Consider the following 20,399-nt stretch of genomic DNA (forward strand, 5'->3'; position numbering starts at 1 on the left):
CCAACAGATGGTCTGTGCATTTTGGTTTGTAAGCTCTAGTGAAGGCACTAGGTGTGGTACTGCACCCAGCACACAGGGGTCCCAATCTTCTGTAATGTAAGTTCAAAACACTAATATTTAACTTCTGGTTCTTACAATGTGGCTTGGGACAGGACACTTCAGGTGGCTGCCCCTTTCGAATTCCTCTGCAGAGTGAAGATTAAGCTATTTACCTCCTCTCCAAGGAGCTTTGTGAGGAGTGTACATTATGCAGTGTTTGCGACATGCTTTACAGCTGTGAAGTGCTCAGTGTTACTCTTCTGTGAAAGGTTTCAGAGGCGTAGCCCCGTTAGTCTGTAACAGCAAGGAGTCAATGATAAACTGCAGAACTGGAATTCATTTGCAAACCTGACACCATCCAACTAGGCCTGAATAAAGCCTGGGAGTGGCTGGGTCACTACAAAAAGTAATTTCCCCTCTGTTGATATTCACACCTGCCTGTCAACTGTTGGGAATGGGCCACCTCCACCCTGATTGAATTGGCCTCGTTAGCACCGACACCCCCACCCGGTAAGGCAACTCCCATCTTTTCATGTGCTGTATACTTATACCTGCCTGCTGTATTCACACCTGCCTGTCAACTGTTGGGAATGGGCCACCTCCACCCTGATTGAATTGGCCTCGTTAGCACCGACACCCCCACCCGGTAAGGCAACTCCCATCTTTTCATGTGCTGTATATTTATACCTGCCTGCTGTATTTTTCACTCCATGCAGCTGGTGAAGTGAGCTATAGCCCACAAAAGCTTATGCCAAAATAAATGGGTTAGTCTCTAAGGTGCCCCAAGGACTCCTCGTTGTTTCTTCCGTGAAAGGCTGTTGTGTGGCGATTGATTTATCCCAGGCAGGTGCTCACACTTACAGCGCTGCAGCATTTAGTGAAGACACTACCTACGCCACGAAAAGAGCTTCTCCCGTCAGCGTAGGCGCTGCCCCTCCCTGAGAGGCAGTAGCTATGTCCACAGGAGAAACCCCAGTCGACCCGGGGGGCTAGGTCAATATAACGTGTCGCTCAGGGAATGCATTTTATACCAACATAGGCTGGTAGCGTAGACCAGGGCTCAGTGAGAGAGTTGCTTCCCCCGCCCTTGCAGTTTTTTGTTTTTCCACCAAGCTTTGCAATCACAACCAGCAGGTGGCACCAGAGCTCCACGGCCCCAGCGGTAGAGCGAGGAAGCTACCAAAACAAAGTGAGCGCTGGAGACTGAGCAGAGCTGGCTGCTGGGACCCACAAAACCTGCAGTCTAAGGGCTCGTCTACATGGGGGAATCGACTGACCTCCTCTAAGCAGAGCAACCACGGCGCTGTAGCTATTCCAGTATAACCCCCACACACATGGACACTCTATTCCAAATAAAAGCAACTTTATTCCCCAAAATTACTGCTCTGCTTCCAAAGCTATTCCACTATAGCCATGGCAGGAACTATTCCCATGTAGACAAGCACCTAAATCTGCAGGGATCCCACCTGACAGAGTTGATAGCTTTGGCATGTTCATTGGTGCCCCGTTGGAAGAAACGGCTGAGGGCAGCGTTGTATTCTCCGTCTCGCCAGACTCCAAGCCTGCATGCCACCGTACTCCAACACGTTAGTTGGCTCCCTACAGGGGCAAATGGATGAAATTCTATGGCCTGTGTTACACAGGCAGTCAGATCAAATGATCCCATTGTCCCTGCTGCCCTTAAACTCTAGGAATCCGTTGCTGCAGCTTTACCTAGTCTTGGGAGGGAGGGAGGGAAAGGAAGAGAAAGGCAAAGGAACCTCTGAGATGACACCCCCTCCCCAATAAATGGCACATTTTCGATAATTAAATATCAAACTGGGAACCCCCCAGAGTCTTAACAGATTCTGTCTCTTCTCCACACAGCTAGAGCAGACCTGCCCCTCAGAAACTCTTTGGATTCTAATCTCCTCAGAGACAGATTTATATTCAGCTCGCATGCAGCACGGGAACAGGGATAAGCAGCTCTCCAGCACATCGCCCGATAGGGCAGTGGAAACTGAACCTGACTTCTCTTTTCTGTTATGGGGATGTTCTCATGCATGCTCCAGAAAGTCACATGGTGGTAGATTCAGGAGATGGGAACAAACAACTGGAACATATGCCATTGTGCAAAACATGCACCTTTCTGATTGTACTGAGCTCTGCTTTGCCAGTGAGAATGGAGGGTTTCGTACGAACAGGAGATGGAATAGGAGCTTGCTCCATCCCCTCCACGCATCGACCTGGTATTGCAGTACCTCCAGGAACAGTGCACCTCCCCTCGGGGAGACTATCACTGTGGAAAAACAGAGTTGAGCTGTGTGTTGAGAGGGTGTTGGCTTAGGGTATGGTGTCCCTCGTTGTAAGATGCAGCGCCGTGGTGGGACACCAGCCTGTGATTTATGAGATCTGGGTGCAATTCCCTGCTCCACCACAGACTCCCTGTGTTACCTTGGGCAAGTCACATAGCTTCCCTGTGCCTCAATTCCCCACCTGTACAGAGGGAATAACAGCCAGGCACTGCAGATTGCGAGGGGCTCAAATACTATTGTAATGGGGATCCACTAAGTACAAAGACAGGAGCTAGATCCCGTTCCATCTCACAGAGCCGGACTGATACCAAATGACTGGTTGAAAAGCACTATTGCTATGGAATTATTCTCACACTTGCAGAGTCTGAAAGACCAGCGTAGGTCTAAGTGCACATGTTAATTTTAAGTATCAGAGGGGTAGCCGTGTTAGGCTGGATCTGTAAAAGCAGCAAAGAGTCCTGTGGCACCTTATAGACTAACAGGCATATTGGAGCATGAGCTTTCGTGGGTGAATATGACGAAGTGGGTATTCATCCACGAAAGCTCATGCTCCAACACGTCTGTTAGTCTACAAGGTGCCACAGGACTCTCTGCTGATGTTAATTTTAGATTTCTGCATCTTCCCCTCCCAGAGTCAGTGGGGGACAAGGAGCTCTGTGGCACCAAGGATTCAAGTTCTACAACAAAGACAAAGGGCAGGAAAGAGGTAGAAGAGCAGAGTTGGGGGGTTGGAGTCTTTATTATTATTATTAATAATAGCACAGTAGCACCTAGGAACCCAGTTGAGGTTACGGATCCATTGCGTCAGGCACAGCATAGACATAGCTTGAGAAGCAGCCTTTGCACCACAGAGCTTAGTCTGTTCCCCCCGCCGCTCCTTTGAGAGGGGCAGGGGGACAGAAAACTAGATATCAGACTAACCAGGTTAGAAACATTAGGTAAGTAACACCCTCTGCACTGGTAGGGGGGCAAATACTGTGGTGATGTTATTGTATAGTTATGCAGGGCACCTGCACCCACCAGTCACTGGTCTTTTACCCAAGAACTAAATAGTTCAGTTGTCCCCTAAACATAACAAACCCTTTGAAACCCAAACACGTGGTCCCTCTCCCACTTAGGTTCAGAGAACAACTAAAAAAGAGTCTTTATGGAGCTCTGCATGCAGTTGAGCGGCTTTCAAGCATTCCTTGCTACCTGCTAATGTCTGAGAAGTGAAACCAGTCTGTCCTCTGGCTTCTCTGCAGCTGATTAGCCACAGGGGGCTCTCGGGTCCCTTTCCTCCAAGCTGCTTCTTTGACTTTACATAAACACAATAAAAAGGAGTTTCCTGCAATTCCACTATCCCCGTCTCCAACTGTGGCCAGTACCAGCTGTTTGACAGAAAGGTGGGAGAAGCCCCAGAATGGGCAACTGTGGAATAAGGTCTACTCAGGTCTACACAGAAGTGTTCCATTTTATTACCTGCAAAAATGTCCCTCTGACCAACAACAACATATTTATACACACCCTCCTTATATAATAAATACACTCAAAGGCCTTGATCCTGCAAGGTGCCAAGAGCCTCGCACACCTGATATTCTCTGAACTCCAAAACCCACTGGGTGCCACCCCACCCACTCCCCTTTGAACCACCAAGTACACGCAGGGGACAGTGTTTGCCAATGCTTGGAACCCTACAGACAACTATACAGAGGAAACCCACGGATCACCCCACTTACCTTCACACTTCACTCTTGTATGTGATCCGTCAGCCCTTGTCCTCAAAGGAAACCTGCACAACATTTTCAAAAAGACGGGCTTGGGAGTTTAAATTCATAACTTTGCTAGACACTAAAAATCCTGGACTGAATAAAGATACTGGGTTTATGGTTTATTAACAACCATCTGTTAAGCAAGAGAAATCAGGGTTTGATCCTGCAGAACACGGAGAAAAGGGAAAACTGAATTTTGCAAAGGGAAGCCACAGGTTAACCCTAAAATGCCCAAACTCCAATGGTATTGAGCCAAAGGTGTGGCATGACAAACATGACTGTAGATGGACACTTGCAATGAATTTGTTGTTATTGCTAATGGTAATTTTTGTAACTAATGTGTTGCTATTACCACAAACTGTACAAATGTACAATGTGCCTAATCTTTTGGAACATCCCTTGAACATGTTAAAAGGAATACATGAGAACAGACTTTATGTTAAAAGGCCTTGTTATACTGATGTTTCACAGTTAATGCCTGTAAACAGTATTGGAACTTTTCACGGGGAAAAGACATTCCAGACCTAATGTGCTGTATAAAAAAAGGGAAACTGAGGCACACTACCATATTGCTTTCATGGCTAAATGCCAAGATTCCTGTACTATGAGCAACCTTGACGTCTACATTGACTTGATGTTGACTGGGTTCCAAACATTTGCCAGAGCTTGTATGGACAAAGTAGCTGTTTTCTTTAGCTCTTGGCAAGTTCACACAAGACATAAACAGGTACCATGCTGCAAGAGCAGATCCAATCCACTATTGTTCTAACCAAGTTTTACCTTGAGTTTGTAAAGACATTCAATCATGTTATTAAACATGAGTTTTTGATAAACCATTTCTGTTATACACTGGTATGGCTTCTAACCCAATACTAGCTGTAGTGAGACAGACCCAAGGATGGGGAGCTCTTGGGATGCAATCAGTGATGTTTGTGTCATCCCCTTCCTGCATCAATTTTGCATTGGGGGTGTGAAGTTATTGATATAATCTGGGACCATATAGATCATTGTTGCAACCAAGGTCCGTAGTGGCACCCAAATCTTGTATAAAGGGGGTCAAATGGGGTGTCTAAGACAAGGTTATGGTTTACTGGTTATGATTATGCTGTCTATATGTGTGTATCAATTTTGTAGTTGAAGTTATGAATATTGGCTCTATACCAGGCCTGCACAACATGTGGCCGCGGGGGCCCACTGTGCGGCCCACGGGGGTTGAGTAGATGGGCTCACTGTGCGGCCCGTGGGGGGGGAGGGGGGTGAGTAGGCAAGCGGTGGGTGAGGCACGGGGGCTGAGGAGGCAAGCAGGCGGGCAGTGGCAGGGAATGAGTAGGTGAGCCGGGCGGGTGGAGGGCTGAGGAGGCGAGTGGGCGGGCAGTGGCAGGGGGTGAGTAGGTGAGCCGAAGGGGGGAGGGGGGGAGGAGGTGAGTGGTGAGTCGGTGGCTGACCTGTTCTACTGATCTGGTCTGGCTCCCATCCCCTCTCCCAGGGCCAGCTCCAGGCACCAGCAAAACAAGCAGGTGCTTGGGGCGGCATTCTGGCGCCGGCCATCATAGATGCCGACTCCGGGCCATGGAGGAAAAAGTGCCCCTCGCCGCCCCAGCTCGCCTCCGCCTGCTCCCCTGACCGCACCGCCGCCGCTCCGCTTCTATGAAAAGCGCCTGTGTAAACAGCGCTGTGTGTGCAGGAGCTGCTGCGGCTCCATGGGGGTAGAATTTGTGACGGGTTGGATCACAGAAACCCCCTTGGGAGCTGCCACCTGATGTGCAAAGGACTACCCCTGCTTCTGTTTTCCCTGCCAGCTCAGGACTCCAGCACCCTGTCTTGCTGAGCCAGACACTCCAGTCTGGCTCCAACACAGATCCAGGGTCTGAATCACTTGTCCCAAAGCTGCAAGTTTACCTGAAAACAGCTCATAGTAGTGTGCTTGTCTTTAGCACTCAGATGCCCAACTCCCAATGGGGTCTAAACCCAGATAAATCCGTTTTACCCTGTATAAAGCTTATGCGGGGCAAACTCATAAATTGTTCGCCCTCTATAACACTGATAGAGAGATATGCACAGTTGTTTGCTCCCCCAGGTATTAATACATACTCTGAGTAAAATTACTAAATAAAAAGTGATTTTATTAAATACAGACAGTAGGATTTAAGTGGTTCAAAGTAGTAACAGACAGAACAAAGTAAGTCACCAAGCAAAATAAAATAAAATGCGCAAATCTATGCGTAATCAAACTAAATACAGATAATCTCACCCCTCAGAGATGCTTCAGTAGTTTTTCTCAGACTGGACACCTTCCAGGCCTGGGCACAATTCTTTCCCCTGGTACAGCTCTTGTTGCAGCTCAGGTGGTAGCTAGGGGATTCTTCATGATGGCTCCTCTCTCTCTCTCTGTTCTCTTCCCCCCTTTATATCTTTTGCATCAGGCGGGAACTCTTTGTCTCTCTGGGTTTCCACCCCCCCTCACTGGAAAAGCACCAGGTTAAAGATGGATTCCAGTTCAGGTGACATGATCACATGTCACTGCAAGACTTCATTACTCACTTGCCAGCACACACATATACAGGAAGACTCATAGGTAAATACAGCCATCTGCAGACAATGGGAGTCATCAAGATTCCAAACCATCATTAATGGTCCACACTTTACACAATTACAATAGGCCCTCAGAGTTACATTTTATATTTCTAGTTTTAGATACAAGAGTGGTACATTTATACAAATCAGATGATCATACTCAGTAGATTATAAGCTTTGTAATGATATCTTACAAGAGACCTTTTGCATGAGGCATATCCCAGTTACTTACATTCACTTATTACCGTATTTTCTCTAAAACTATCTCAGTTACATTATATTGACTTATTATCAAGTTTTTATAAAACCATATAGACTGCACAACGTCACACCCTCCTCCTGAACTTACTGCCAGAGACTTGGACACTGACCATGGTGGAGGCAGTATACGTAAAATTCGTTTTTGGGCTCCCCTATGGGGCAGACACTCCTGTGTCCCCCAAAAGGGAAAGAGACCCTGATCCAGCTGTAGGCTCACAGCTACCAGCTATGAGGGACCTTTCGCTGGCCAGCCAAATCCCCCCCCTTTCACTCAGGTTGGGTTTGCTTCCAGCTAGAGTCCTTGGGGTTTGTTCCCATCGCAGCAGTCACCAGGATACATGTCTCTGTGCACCTCTTTCACTCCATTACAGCCAGGTCATGCTTCTGTGTTTTACTTGCTTTGTCTCTGAAGTCCAGGCTGATGGGCAGCCTTTCCTTTTTCCAGGTCAGCCTTTTCCCAGGCGAATTGTACATCAATTTCCATTTGTCTTCCCTTGAGACCATCACTTAATGAGCTGGGATACCACAGAGAACACCCTCCTGCCAGAACAGGCACCCCTCCACTCCTGTCTTGCTAAATTAGACATCCCAGTCAGCTTCAGCACAGACGGAGGTTGGGCCACACCCATCTGCAGTTCACTGAAACTGAGATGCACTCAGCTCAGGGGCTTCTTAGTTAACAGAGACATTCCCAGTGCCCATTGTTCAGTCTTTCTGGGCAATTTGAAACTTGTGTAGTTTTAGCTTCTTTTGATCTTCATTCTTACTTATTTTGCTTCCTTTTCTGTCCCTACTTCCCTTTCCCGAAATAAGCAAACAGAAAATAACAAACCAGTAAAGAACGGTTACTTACCTTCTGTAACTGTTGTTCTTCGAGATGTGTTGTTCACGTCCATTACACATTAGGTGTACGCGCGCCGCGTGCACGGACGTCGGAAACTTTTTCCCTTAGCGGCTCCCGTCGGGCCGGCGGGGCCCCCACCTTCCCGCCAGAGCGGCGCCCCGCTCCAGGGTATATATATCCCTGCCGACCCGACCCCTCCGGTTCCTTTTTGCCGGAGACTCCGACAGAGGGGAAGGAGGGTGGGAAGTGTAATGGACGTGAACAACACATCTCGAAGAACAACAGTTACAGAAGGTAAGTAACCGTTCTTTCTTCTTCGAGTGATTGTTCACGTCCATTACACATTAGGTGATTCCCAAGCTTACCATTGGAGGTGGGTAGGAGTCAAGGTACAACTGACTGTAACACAGCCCGACCGACCATCGCGTCCTCTCTGGTCTGATGATGGATCGCGTAGTGGGCTGTGAACGTATGTATGGACGACCAGGTGGCTGCCTTACAGATCTCCTGGATAGGGACCTGCGCCAAGTAGGCCACTGAGGACGCTTGGGCTCTAGTCGAATGGGCCCAGATCTCCGGGGCCGGAACATTGGCGAGCTCATAACAAGTCCGTATACAATGCACAATCCATGCCGACAAGCGCTGTGTCGAGATAGGCAAGCCTTTCATACGTTCCGCAATCACAATGAACAGCTGGGGTGTTCTGCGGAACGACCTGGTCCGCTCCAGGTAAAATGCCAACGCCCTTCGGACATCCAGGGTATGTAGGCTGCGGTGGTGAGGGTCCGTATGGGGTTTAGGAAAAAACACCGGTAGGCAAATGTCTTGCCCCATGTGAAACTGTGATACCACCTTTGGGAGGAATTTGGGGTGCGGCCTAAGTTGCACCTTATCTTTATGGAACACCGTATAGGGTGGTTCCGAAGAGAGGGCCCTCAATTCCGATACCCTTCTGGCCGACGTGATGGCCACGAGAAACGCCACCTTCCACGAGAGGTGCGTGAGGGAGCAAGTGGCCAGGGGCTCAAAGGGAGGACTCATGAGTCTATTTAGGACTAGGTTCAGAGACCACGTCGGAACCGGCGGGCGTGAGTAGGGAAACACTCTTTCCAGCCCCTTGAGGAATCGGGCCACTGTGGGGTTGGAGAATACTGACACTCCCAACTCTCCCGGATGGAAAGCCGAAATAGCGGCTAAGTGAACTCTAATTGAGGCGGGCGCAAGCCCTTGATTCTTGAGGTGCAGTAAATAGTCCAAGATGGACGGAACTGAGGCCTGTAAAGGTTGTATGCGTTGAGGCTCACACCAGTGGGAGAACCTTTTCCACTTCGCCAGGTATGTTGCCCTTGTGGAGGGGTTCCTACTATTAAGGAGGATTTGCTGAACCTGGTGAGAGCACCTGTGTTCTGCATCGTTCAGCCAGAGAGATACCATGCCGTGAGATGAAGCGAAGACAGGTTCGGGTGGAGTAGGCGACCTTTGTCTTGTGTGACTAGGTCGCGATGGAGGGGAAGGGTGATTGGATCGGTCATGGACAGTTCCAGCAGGGACGTGAACCAATGCTGGCGAGGCCAGGCCGGGGCAATAAGTATGATCGTTGCCCTGTCCCTGCGGGTCTTGAGAAGAACCTTGTGTATAAGTGGAAATGGAGGGAAGGCATATTTTAGGCTCCCTCCCCATGGGATCATGAAAGCATCCGCTAATGATCCCCGGCTGAGGTTCTGGAACGAGCAGAACTGAGGGCATTGGCTGTTGTCCCTGGTGGCGAATAGATCCACCCGGGGAAAACCCCACCTCCGGAAGATCGAATGCAGGACGTCTCCTCTCAACGTCCATTCGTGCATTCGGTAGGATCGGCTGAGGCGGTCCGCTAAGCCGTTTTGAATTCCCGGAAGATACGTCACGATGAGGTGTATCGCATGGGCTATACAGAAGTTCCATAATTGGAGTGCTTCGTGACAGAGGGGAGAAGACCGGGACCCGCCCTGCTTGTTTATATAGAACATGGCGGTAGTGTTGGCCGTCAGGACTGCCACGCTGTGACCTTTTAGGAAGGCATGGAAGGTCTGGCAGGCGAGGCGAACCGCTCTTAGCTCCTTCAGATTGAAGTGAAGCAGCTTGTCCTCTCTGGACCACAGCCCTTGGGTCCGCAGTTCCCCCAGGTGCGCCCCCCAACCCATGTCTGATGCATCTGTCACTAACGTCAGAGTGGGTTGTGGGGCAGCAAAGGGGATCCCCTCGCATACCTGCTGGCGATCGAGCCACCAGCGTAGCGAGCTGAGTACCTGGTTCGGGATCGTGACTACTTGATCCAATGGGTCTCTGTTGGGGCGATGCGTGTGGGCGAACCACAACTGTAAAGGCCGGAGCCTCAGCCAGGCATGTCTGACCACGTGTGTGCAAGCTCCCATATGCCCCAGAAGCTGCATGCAACACCTTGCCATTGTCGTGGGAAATTTTTGGACCGAGCTTACGGCCCCGTGAATTGACATGAACCGTGCCTCTGGTAAACTCGCTTGCGCGGTTACCGAGTCCAGGGTAGCACCTATGAAGTCCAGCCTCTGTGTGGGGACTAACGTGGATTTCGGCACATTGACCCGGAGGCCGAGCTTGTCGAACGTCTGCAAGGCCAGCGTTACGTGAGATCGGACTTCGGCCTCCGACCTGCCCGCGAGTAGCCAATCGTCCAGGTACGGGAACACACGCATCCTTCTTTTTCGAAGGAAGGCTGCTACCACGGACATGCACTTCGTAAACACTCGTGGTGCTGACGCCAGGCCGAAGGGAAGGACCGTAAATTGGAAATGGCGCTGGCCGACGACGAAGTGCAGAAAACGCCTGTGGGCCAGATTGATTGCGATGTGAAAATAGGCATCTTTCATATCGAGGGCAGCATACCAATCCCCCGGATCCAGGGATGGAATAATAGTTCCAAGGGAGACCATACGGAAGCGCGCTTTGATCAGGAACCTGTTTAGATCGCGCAGGTCCAAGATAGGACGGAGGCCCCCTTTTGCCTTGGGAATCAGGAAGTATCTGGAATAGAATCCTTTTCCCCTTAGGTCCAGAGGGACCTCTTCTACTGCTCCTGCAGCGAGAAGGGTCTGTACCTCCTGTATGAGGAGTTGCTCGTGAGAAGGGTCCCTGAAGAGGGACGGGGAAGGGGGATGGCAGGGAGGGGGCGAGGAAAACTGGAGGGTATAGCCCGCCTTCACTGTGCGCAGGACCCAGCGGTCCGATGTTATGCGCGACCAGGCCCGGTAGAAACGGGACAGACGGTCCTTGAAACCCAAAGGAGGATCCGGAATATGAAGTGGTACGCTGTCCTCGGGCGTAGCTTCAAAAGCCTGGTTTATTTCCCGGCTGTGGCTTGCCCTGGCCATGATTCTGGCCCTGGTTAGGCGTATTGTTTCGTCTCCGCCTGTTATCCCTGCCTCGACGGCGGTAAGGCTCGTGTCGGGGCCGAGGGTGGTAATGCCTTTGCGGCGGCTGGGGCTTGAAGGGCTTACGCTGCGTCACCGGCGTGTGCATACCCAACGACTTAAGGGTCGCTCGTGAGTCCTTAAGGCTATGCAGCCTGGCGTCCGTCTGGTCGGAAAACAAGCCCGAACCTTCAAACGGGAGGTCCTGCAGCGTGGTCTGTACCTCCGGCGGGAGACCTGAAGCCTGCAACCACGCCGAACGCCTCATCACGACTCCCGACGCAATTGTTCTAGCCGCAGCGTCGGCTGAGTCTAGAGCGGCCTGTAAAGAGGTCTTGGCCACTGCCATTCCCTCATCCACCAGGGCCGTGAACTCCTGATGAGCGTCAGGTGGGAGGGAGTCCTTAAACTTGGCGACTGATGCCCAGGAGTTAAAACTGTGCCTGTTTAGAATCGCCTGCTGATTGGCGATCCTCAGTTGAAGGCCTCCCGATGAATAGACTTTCCTCCCGAATAAGTCCAATCTCTTAGCTTCCTTGCCCTTGGGGGCAGGAGCTTGCTGGCCATGCCGCTCTTTCTCGTTTACCGCCGAGACCACCAGCGAACAGGGGGACGGATGTAGAAAGAGGAAGTCAAACCCTCTAGATGGGGCGAAGTATTTTCTCTCCACGCCTTTTGCAGTTGGTGCACTGGAGGCCGGTGTTTGCCACACCGTCTTATAGTTGGACTGTACTGTCCGTATAATCGGGAGAGCGACTCTGGAGGGGCCCTCTGGGCTCAGGATATCGACCATGGGGTCGTCCTGCTCTACGGTCTCCTCCGCCTGCAAACCCAGATTGAGGGCTACCCGGCGAAGCAGGTCTTGATGTGCCTGATGGTCAATCGGGGGAGGGCCGGACACCAATGTGCCCGCAACCGCCTCATCTGGCGAGGAGGAAGAGGTCGGGGCCTTCTGCCCATCCTCATTATCCTGCAATCCGGGCTCAGCCAATTGCTCCTCTGCGGCCTGACCCGCCGCGTGGGATTGGGACGGTACCGTACTCGGTGCCGAGTCCACTCCTTCCCGCTCCGGTGGTCTAGAGACCGTTGCCTCCCTATACGATGGCGGACGGTGCCGCGGGGAGCGGGATCGGTACCGGGATGGCCCGGATCTCGAGGCCCTCGATGGGGGCCCTTGTTGGTGGTAGGCCCAGAGTGTCCAGAATGGCCATTGGCTCGGCTGGCCCCATTGTGACTGTCCGTAGTCCCTGCTGGTCTGTGACCTACGGGCAACCCCGCCGTATCGGTCTGAGTCAGTCCCCGAGACCACGGACGGTGACCTGGAAGGCCACGGTGGAGCCGTAGGACGGTGCCGGTCCGATCTTGGAGAGTAGCGCCTTCGCGACCAGGACCTGGAATGGCGCCTCGTCGACCTGGACCTGGAACGGTACCGGTGATCACGGGACCGGGAACGGCTATGGCTGGTCGGCCTTGGGTAACGAGCCGCCAATGCTTCGCGGTGCCGACTCGTGCTCGGTTGCTGAGTCGGTGCCGATCGTTTGCTGAAGCCCGACTGCTGCGGTGCTTCTTGCGCCGGGGGCAACCGGGAGTCCACCGAGGCGGAGCTCGACCGGGACCAGTCCCTGGAACGGTGCCGAGACGGCGACCGTGATGGGCGCACCATCGCCGGCTTGCCTCTGCGCGGCAGCATAGGCGGGGCACCTTCAGCGCGTACTGGGGCCTCAACGGACAAGGCGATGAGGTCCTTAGCTGCCACAAACGTGTCCGGAGTGGAGGGCTGTTCCACAAGTTCCTCCAGCCCTTCATCGTCGCTCGACGCGCTCATCCCGGGGCTTGACGGGCCCTTCGGCGCCGGAGCCACTACCGGGGTCCTTGATGAGGCCGTGTCGGCCTTAGGGGCACTCGAGGTCTTTACCGGTGCCGCCTTCTTATGCGGGGAGCGACCGCGGGCCTTAGGTTGGCCCTTCACTTTCGCCGGCGAAGACGATCGGCGTCGTGCACTTCCCCGCTGGGTCGGTGCCGCGGTCTTCGAGTGACCCGCCGGCGCCGGTTCCCGCACCGAAACCGGGGCGCTCCGCACGGAGGCAGACGGTGCCGTCGAAGTGGAGGGCTGTAACGCCGTCTCCATGAGCAGCTGCTTAAGGCGAAAGTCCCTCTCTTTTTTAGTTCTGGGCTTAAAGGCCTTGCAGATCTTGCAGCGCTCTTTCTGGTGAGCTTCCCCCAGGCAACGCAGACACGAAGCGTGGGGGTCGCTCAATGGCATAGGCCTGCGGCACGTGGCACAGGCCTTAAAACCCTGGGCGTGTGGCATACCCCGCCGCCCGGGGCCGGTGCCGGGGCTGAACAAACAACCCCAGCAGGAGCTTTAAGTACTCTAATGAGCCGTTAACTACTGAGTAAACACTATCTTACAACTAACTGATAACTGCTAGATAACTCTAATGACTATTGCTAAGGGACACTCTCAGACGAGAGACAGAGTTGTTCCAACGCCGCCACGGACGGTAAGAAGGAACTGGAGGGGTCGGGTCGGCAGGGATATATATACCCTGGAGCGGGGCGCCGCTCTGGCGGGAAGGTGGGGGCCCCGCCGGCCCGACGGGAGCCGCTAAGGGAAAAAGTTTCCGACGTCCGTGCACGCGGCGCGCGTACACCTAATGTGTAATGGACGTGAACAACACATCTCGAAGAAGAACCACTTTGTCTGTTCTCCAGCCACCACACTTAAAACTCACTTAAAATCACTACCAGTATCTCAAAGCAATCAGCTGTGCACAGATCCTGCTCGACTACGCCACTGTGACGGGTTGGATCACAGAAACCCCCTTGGGAGCTGCCACCCGATGTGCAAAGACTACCCCTGCTCCTGTTTTCCCTGCCAGCTCAGGACTCCAGCACCCTGTCTTGCTGAGCCAGACACTCCCGTTTGGCTCCAGACACAGATCCAGGGTCTGAATCACTTGTCCCAAAGCTGCAAGTTTACCTGAAAACAGCTCACAGTAGTGTGCTTGTCTTTAGCACTCAGATGCCCAACTCCCAATGGGGTCTAAACCCAGGTAAATCCGTTTTACCCTGCATAAAGCTTATGCAGGGCAAACTCATAAATTGTTCGCCCTCTATAACACTGATAGAGAGATATGCACAGTTGTTTGCTCCCTCAGGTATTAATACATACTCCGAGTAAATTACTAAATAAAAAGTGATTTTATTAAATACAGACAGTAGGATTTAAGTGGTTCAAAGTAGTAACAGACAGAACAAAGTAAGTCACCAAGCAAAATAAAATAAAATGCGCGAATCTATGCCCTAATCAAACTGAATACAGATAATTGCCTCACCAGTTCCAGAGTGCTCCCTTTTACAGGCTAATCTCCTTTTAGCCTGGGTCCAGCAATCACTCACACCCCCTGCAGTTACTGTCCTTTGTTTCAGTCTCCTTCAAGTATCCTGGGGGGGGGGGGGGGGAGTGGAGAGGCTCCTTCTTTAGCCAGCTGAAGACAAAATGGAGGGGTCTCCCCTGGGTTTAAATAGACTCTCTCTTGTGGGTGGAGACCCCCCTCCTCCCTCCTCTGCAAAGTCCATCTCTAAGATGGAGTTTTGGAGACACCTGGGCAAGTCACATGCCCCTGCATGACTCAGTCTTTGCAGGCTGACGCCATTGTCCACATGGCATCTTGCATGTCTCCAGGAAGACTTCTCATGTGGATTGGAGCATTCCAAGATGCATTGTTCCCCAAGTGTCTCTTGATCAGGTACTTAACCTGGTGAATTCCTTCCTAAAGAAGCTGACCAAATGCCTCACAAAGCTTACTTAGAAATCAGGCCAGCATACAGCCCATATTCTTAACCTCGAGTAGAAAATGATATATATGTGCAAATAGGATGAATAGATATAGTAGATCATAACCTTTACAGAGATATGTTACATGGCACAGGCAGCACAAAACATATTCCAGTTATGTCATACATACATTTATAAGCACCCCCTCCCCATAAAGCCTTATGGAGTACACTGTCACAGAATTGTTCACATCCCTGAGCGACACAGTTGTACCGATATAAGTCTGTAGTGTACACCTGGCCTTACTCTTGTTTACTTTTGCCAATGCGACTCTCACTAAATGCAATGATCAAAGGGGTAGCCGTGTTAGAAGCAGCAAAGAGTCCTGTGGCACCTTACAGACTAACAGACGTTTTGGAGCATGAGCTTTCATGGGTGAATGGCATCCGAAGAAGTGGGTATTCACCCACGAAAGCTCATGCTCCAAAACGTCTGTTAGTCTATAAGGTGCCACAGGACTCTTTGCTGCTATTACTAAATACAATGTTGGCACTAACCATTGATTCTTGGCACACTTCTCTCTGCCCGCCCCTCCCCCCCCCCAAAAGGAAACTTAAATCACCCAAAAGAAGGGGTAAAATTAGCCATAAATGAGACAGACACACATGAGCTTAACAAACAATATACACATCCCACCAACTACAGCCAGAATATTCCCCTTTTCCACACATCTCTGTGGGGACTCACCATCTTTCAGAGCTCCTGCCTCTACTCCCCTGCTGCCAAAGACTGAATTACCTCAGCCATAGGGAGAAACCCAACTTAAATAGTGCCCCAGGCGCCTCCCCTTTCCTCACCATCTCTTGGGAGGCCACAACAGCTGTAAAATAGAGGTAGCAGGGACGTAGCAGCTCATTTCCAGGACAACACCAATAGAAGGAGGAACTGTTAAGCAGAACAGGTCTTGGCTGTGGATCTGAAGACTCGGGATTTCAATCATACTCATGATCCATGTGAGACTGAAAAAAATATGCACATGTAGAAAAGTTAGTGGGAGGGCCCTGCTGTAACTGCTGGCTTCATTTTAAGTAGGAGAAAAGGACGGTCTAGTAGGTAGGATACTGAACTGAGCCTGGGAAGTCATGGGTTCTATTCCTACCTCAACCACAAAGGCCCAGATTTGACCTCAAAGGTATTTAGATGCTTAACTCCCACTGATTTCAATGGGAGTTAAGTGCCTAAATACATTTAAGAATCTGGGCCAAGTTCCCTAGGTGACCCTGGGCTAGTCACTGAATTTCCCAGACCCCCTATCAACTAAGAAGAACACTTCCCTACTTCACATGCATTGCACGGGGAGAATCCCTTAATAATCACGAGGTGCACGGAGACTGCAGTGATGGGGGCCAGAGAAGTACCTAGACTGATTGAGGTTTACCTGGATTCCTTATGCCAGTCCCAGGGTTACAGACAACCCAGGATCTGTGATCAGGTAACAGGGTTTATTTCCTTATTCGCCGTCACATCCGAAGGAAAACAGAGCGAATTCTGAGCCCCTCAAGTCACACCGGAGTCAGGTCCGGCCTCACCGATCTCTACATGGAACCGCTGCAGCTGCGCCGCGGCAGCACTTCAGCCCGGCCGCTCAGCACAGCGGCAGGAGCGGCTCCCCCGCCGCTGTAGTGAAGCCACCATCCCGAGCGATGCCAGCAGAGGCGATGCACTGGGTGGGGGGGGCACGCACAGTCGGGTGCCCCCCCCCCCAATTTCTGCCAGGGTTTGCTGGCACCGCTTGGTCACATCCCCTCCCCCCCCCCAACTCCCTCCCTGCAGCATCGCAGCTGCCCGAGCCTCCGAGCTGCGCCCCCCCCCCCCTCCGTAGGAGCAACAGCTGGGAGCTCCCGGGAGGGGCCGCTGCTTTCCAGGAGGGCAGACTGGGGATGGGGGTGGGGGGAGCCTGCGAGACTCGAGCAGTTCAAAGCGCAGCCAAACTTTTCCATTGTGCCCCCGGCAGGCTCGGGCGGCAGCTAGCGAGAGGAGAACGCCGCCCGGCCAGAAGAAAAGCGCCGCGCGCTGTGCAAGGCCCCCCTCCCTCCCCGCAGTGGGGTTGGTCCAATCCAAGCTGTCACCTCACCCACCTCGTGCTCTGAAGGGCGAATTCAAACGCCCAAAGCGGCTCCCTCAGGCCAGAGCCCCAGGCCGGGACCCTGTGGCCAGGCTCTGTCCCTCCAGCGCAGAGCGCGTCTCTCCCTGGAGACAGAGGTGTCCGGTCAGCCAGAGCCCCGCCAGCCCCACGCTGCGGAGACCAGGCACCCGCTGGGGAGGCGGGGCCTCCTCACAGGGCGGGTAGCCTGGAGCTCGGCCACTCGGGGGAGAGGCTCAATTGGTCTGGCCCCTCCCAGCGCTCCTGTCCCCTAGCTGCGAACGGGGCGTAGCAAGCCCAGCACGAGCCCGCCTTACCCTAGCCTGGGCGCGGCCGGGGTCGGGACGGGTGTTATGCCCCGCCCCTGCGCCGCCCGGACCAATAGGAGCTCAACATGCCTCTGGCTCGAAAAAGGGGAGGGGATGCCGCCGGGTTTTGCCAGGGCTGCTCCTGTAAAGGGGCTGCCGGAACCTACTGCGCGTGCGCTTCCCCCGCCAGATGTCTGTAATGAGCCGCCGTGACCACCCGGTGGCAGCAAAGGGACTGTAGAGACCCCTGTTTCGGGAGCTGCATAGGGGATATTGGTGGGCACCAGGTTGCTCTATGCAGGGTGATCCTCTATATAGGAAAAACTAAGGACCTCACCCTCCCTCTGCGGGGAAGCAGTGGGACTCTCTGCGTGGGGACTAAACAGGTACTAGTGTGTAGGGACTGGGGAGGTGGGAAAGCATGGATGCTTCAGGCTCAACTATACTGTCAGATAGGATTCTGAGCAGGGTCACCTGCAAGTGCACAGGGATTCCCACCCATCCCAGTCCCACCATCCATCTACGGGACGGGGGAAGGTACCTCTCCCTAGGGTCAACAGAAGATATCCTTGCATAGGACAAGAGGCCCCCATTCACTGTTTATTTCCCCCCACACTATCTCTCACCCAGAGTCCAGTCTCCCTCTGCTGCCATGAAGCATCATTTCCTGCACTGTCCAGCCTCCAGCCAAGGGCTCAGAACATCCTGGCTTCTTTCTCCACCATGCAGGAGGGTTTCTCTTTCTTGGGCCAGCACCGCCGCCTGGGCTCTGCCCTGTCTGGGGGAACTGCGGTCACTGCCCCACAGAACTCCACGCCCCACTGGAACACATTTAATGCAGCCAGAGAATAACCATCTAGGCAGGCAGGGAACAGGGCTTCTGTGCACAATGGTGCAGAGCCCACAGCTGGGATCGTAAATTTACAAGTACTTTGGAAGTAATAAGATAGTGGCACTGATGTTTGGGCAGACAGGCACATTTCCTGAGCTCTCCCCTTCCACACTGTTCATCACTTCAGTCGGTATCATCAAGCGACTGCAAGCTCGAAGGTTCCAAGCCAGCAGGTATTTCAAGCGACTCCATTCAAGGGTATCTGGACATTATTTCCAGCCTGCATTTCAGTATTTAACTTCTTGTTTAAGAGTCTGGGACAATGTACACTCCAGGAAAGAATCAACTGGACAAATTCATTAAATTGGACAGTGGAGTTGCACCAGGACAAAACCGCACAGTCACCACTGAACTAAACTAACCTGATCAAGCAAAACTAGAACCTTTCACAAGAGTTTGTAGAAGAGCAGTTTGCTGCTATTTCTGTAAAAAGGCCAAAGTAGCAATTTAAAAATAAATCAAATCAATTTGGTCCTGTAAATAGTCACCCTTTTTACAGTTCTGTCTAGAAACACAAAACCAGACAAATAATTCTACTTGACAGGAATTTTGCGTTTTTGCCTGTGAGAGTCCCTCGCCATAAAACTACCTTTGAAGTCACGGGGCATTCAGGCCCATGATACTTTTGCACTTCAGACTCCCCAGGGCTTTGATGAGAGCTTTGGTGGCAGAAGGAAAGTTAACTATATAATTATTCAATCTATTTAACAGAATTAGGCCCAAATGAAAGCTCTAGTTTTAATTAAACGATAGAAAACAGTCATACATACTCCCTTCACTGTGGTCGCCCCATAGAGACCAATCACTAAGGGACCCCTTCTGCGAGGTCTTGTCAGTAGCAGCAAGGACCTGCTTGAAATATCTAGCGGTTCCGCTTGTAATTAACAAACACACTGGCTCAAGCTCCCACCAAGAAGCCTGGGGAAAACTAAATCCCCCTCCTTAAGGCACCCTTAACAGGCAAATTTTCTGTCACAAGTAACTGTGTATGAAACAAAGAAAACTTATAAGAGAAAAGGGACAGCATTCATATGGGAAACAATAAATCAACTGCATAGTGAATGAATACTAAGCAAAACCCCCACTTCCACAGTGCATTGGGCAATGTCCTTTGCCTCAGTTTCCCCACCTGCAGATCTGACAGTCCGATGAACAAATACTCCTTTAGCACACCACTTCCCTCCTTTTCCTCCTGCTGGCCTCCATTCATGGTTTGCAGTCAGAAGTTAGTACTGTTCCCAGGACAGCATCTCTCACAGCCACTACTGTCTTCAGCCACAATATAAAGGTTGAGTTCTGAGGCTCTATTACATAACCCAGCTCTCAGTGATTCCAGGTCTGGTAGCTGCGCTGTGGAGTGCACTCAGCTATATTATTATACTATCCAGCCTCAGCAGAGAAAGGCTCAAGCAATCTGCATGAAGCCAGCCCTTATGATGACACTGGGCTGTTAGCCCTGTATCTACAGTAGACCCTCACAGTTACGAACACTAAACTGATCAGTCAACCACACACCGCATTTGGAACCAGAAGTATGCAATCAAGCAGCAGCAGCGACAAAAAAGGTGGGGGAGGACTAGCAAATACAGTACAGTAGTACTGTGTTAAACGTAAACTACTCACAATAAGAGGGAAAGTTTAAAAAAAGATTTGACAAGATAAGAAAACTCTTTCTGTGCTTGTTTCATTTAAATTAAGATGGTTACAAGCAGAATCTTGTCCTTGGTAAAGTTTCAAAGCTGTATTAAATCAATGTTCAAGTTGTAAACTTTGAAAAGAACACCCATCTCGTTTTGTTCAGTGCTACAAACACTTCAGAGTTAGGAACAACCTCCATTTCCCAAGGCGCATTTGTAACTTTGAGGTTCTACTGTATTGAGTTCCCGGGACCAGTGGCAGCCTCCCCCCAGACTAAGGGGAGGAGCTACTGGACCCAGGGCTCAAATAAATACGGGGGCCAACAAAAGAGAAAACAGGAAAAGGAGTGAGGTCATAGGGTAAAAGCAGGGATCCAGAAGGGAACTGTCAACCCTGTGAATTGCAAATTTACACTGTCCTGCTATGGCATATATCATTTTCTTCCCTTCATC

At 51.6% G+C, this 20,399-nt stretch overlaps 1 protein-coding gene across 4 annotated transcripts; it reads right to left on the reverse strand.

The window, feature by feature from the left end:
- Positions 1-755: 755 nt before the first annotated feature.
- LOC135978374 (uncharacterized) lies at positions 756-19,624 on the reverse strand. 4 transcript variants are annotated; one of them, XR_010595782.1, is made up of 3 exons: positions 17,105-17,538; positions 15,824-15,985; positions 756-1,638 (listed from the first exon to the last, which is right to left on the reverse strand). XR_010595782.1 is itself a non-coding variant. In XM_065579331.1 (2 exons), exon 2 carries the CDS (start codon positions 13,494-13,496, stop codon positions 11,103-11,105), a length of 2,394 nt encoding a protein of 797 aa, XP_065435403.1. In that variant the 5' UTR covers positions 13,497-15,985; positions 19,439-19,624; the 3' UTR covers positions 10,953-11,102. The 4 variants fall into 4 exon arrangements, 3 of the variants coding, with proteins under 3 accessions (XP_065435403.1, XP_065435401.1, XP_065435402.1); XM_065579331.1 differs by lacking the exons at positions 756-1,638; positions 17,105-17,538 and adding an exon at positions 19,439-19,624 and having other exon boundaries at positions 10,953-15,985; XM_065579329.1 differs by lacking the exon at positions 756-1,638 and having other exon boundaries at positions 10,953-15,985; positions 17,105-17,615.
- Positions 19,625-20,399: the final 775 nt, after the last annotated feature.

The sequence above is a fragment of the Chrysemys picta genome, unplaced genomic scaffold (genome assembly GCF_011386835.1).
Source record: "Chrysemys picta bellii isolate R12L10 unplaced genomic scaffold, ASM1138683v2 scaf232, whole genome shotgun sequence".
NCBI classification, from domain to species: domain Eukaryota; kingdom Metazoa; phylum Chordata; order Testudines; family Emydidae; genus Chrysemys; species Chrysemys picta.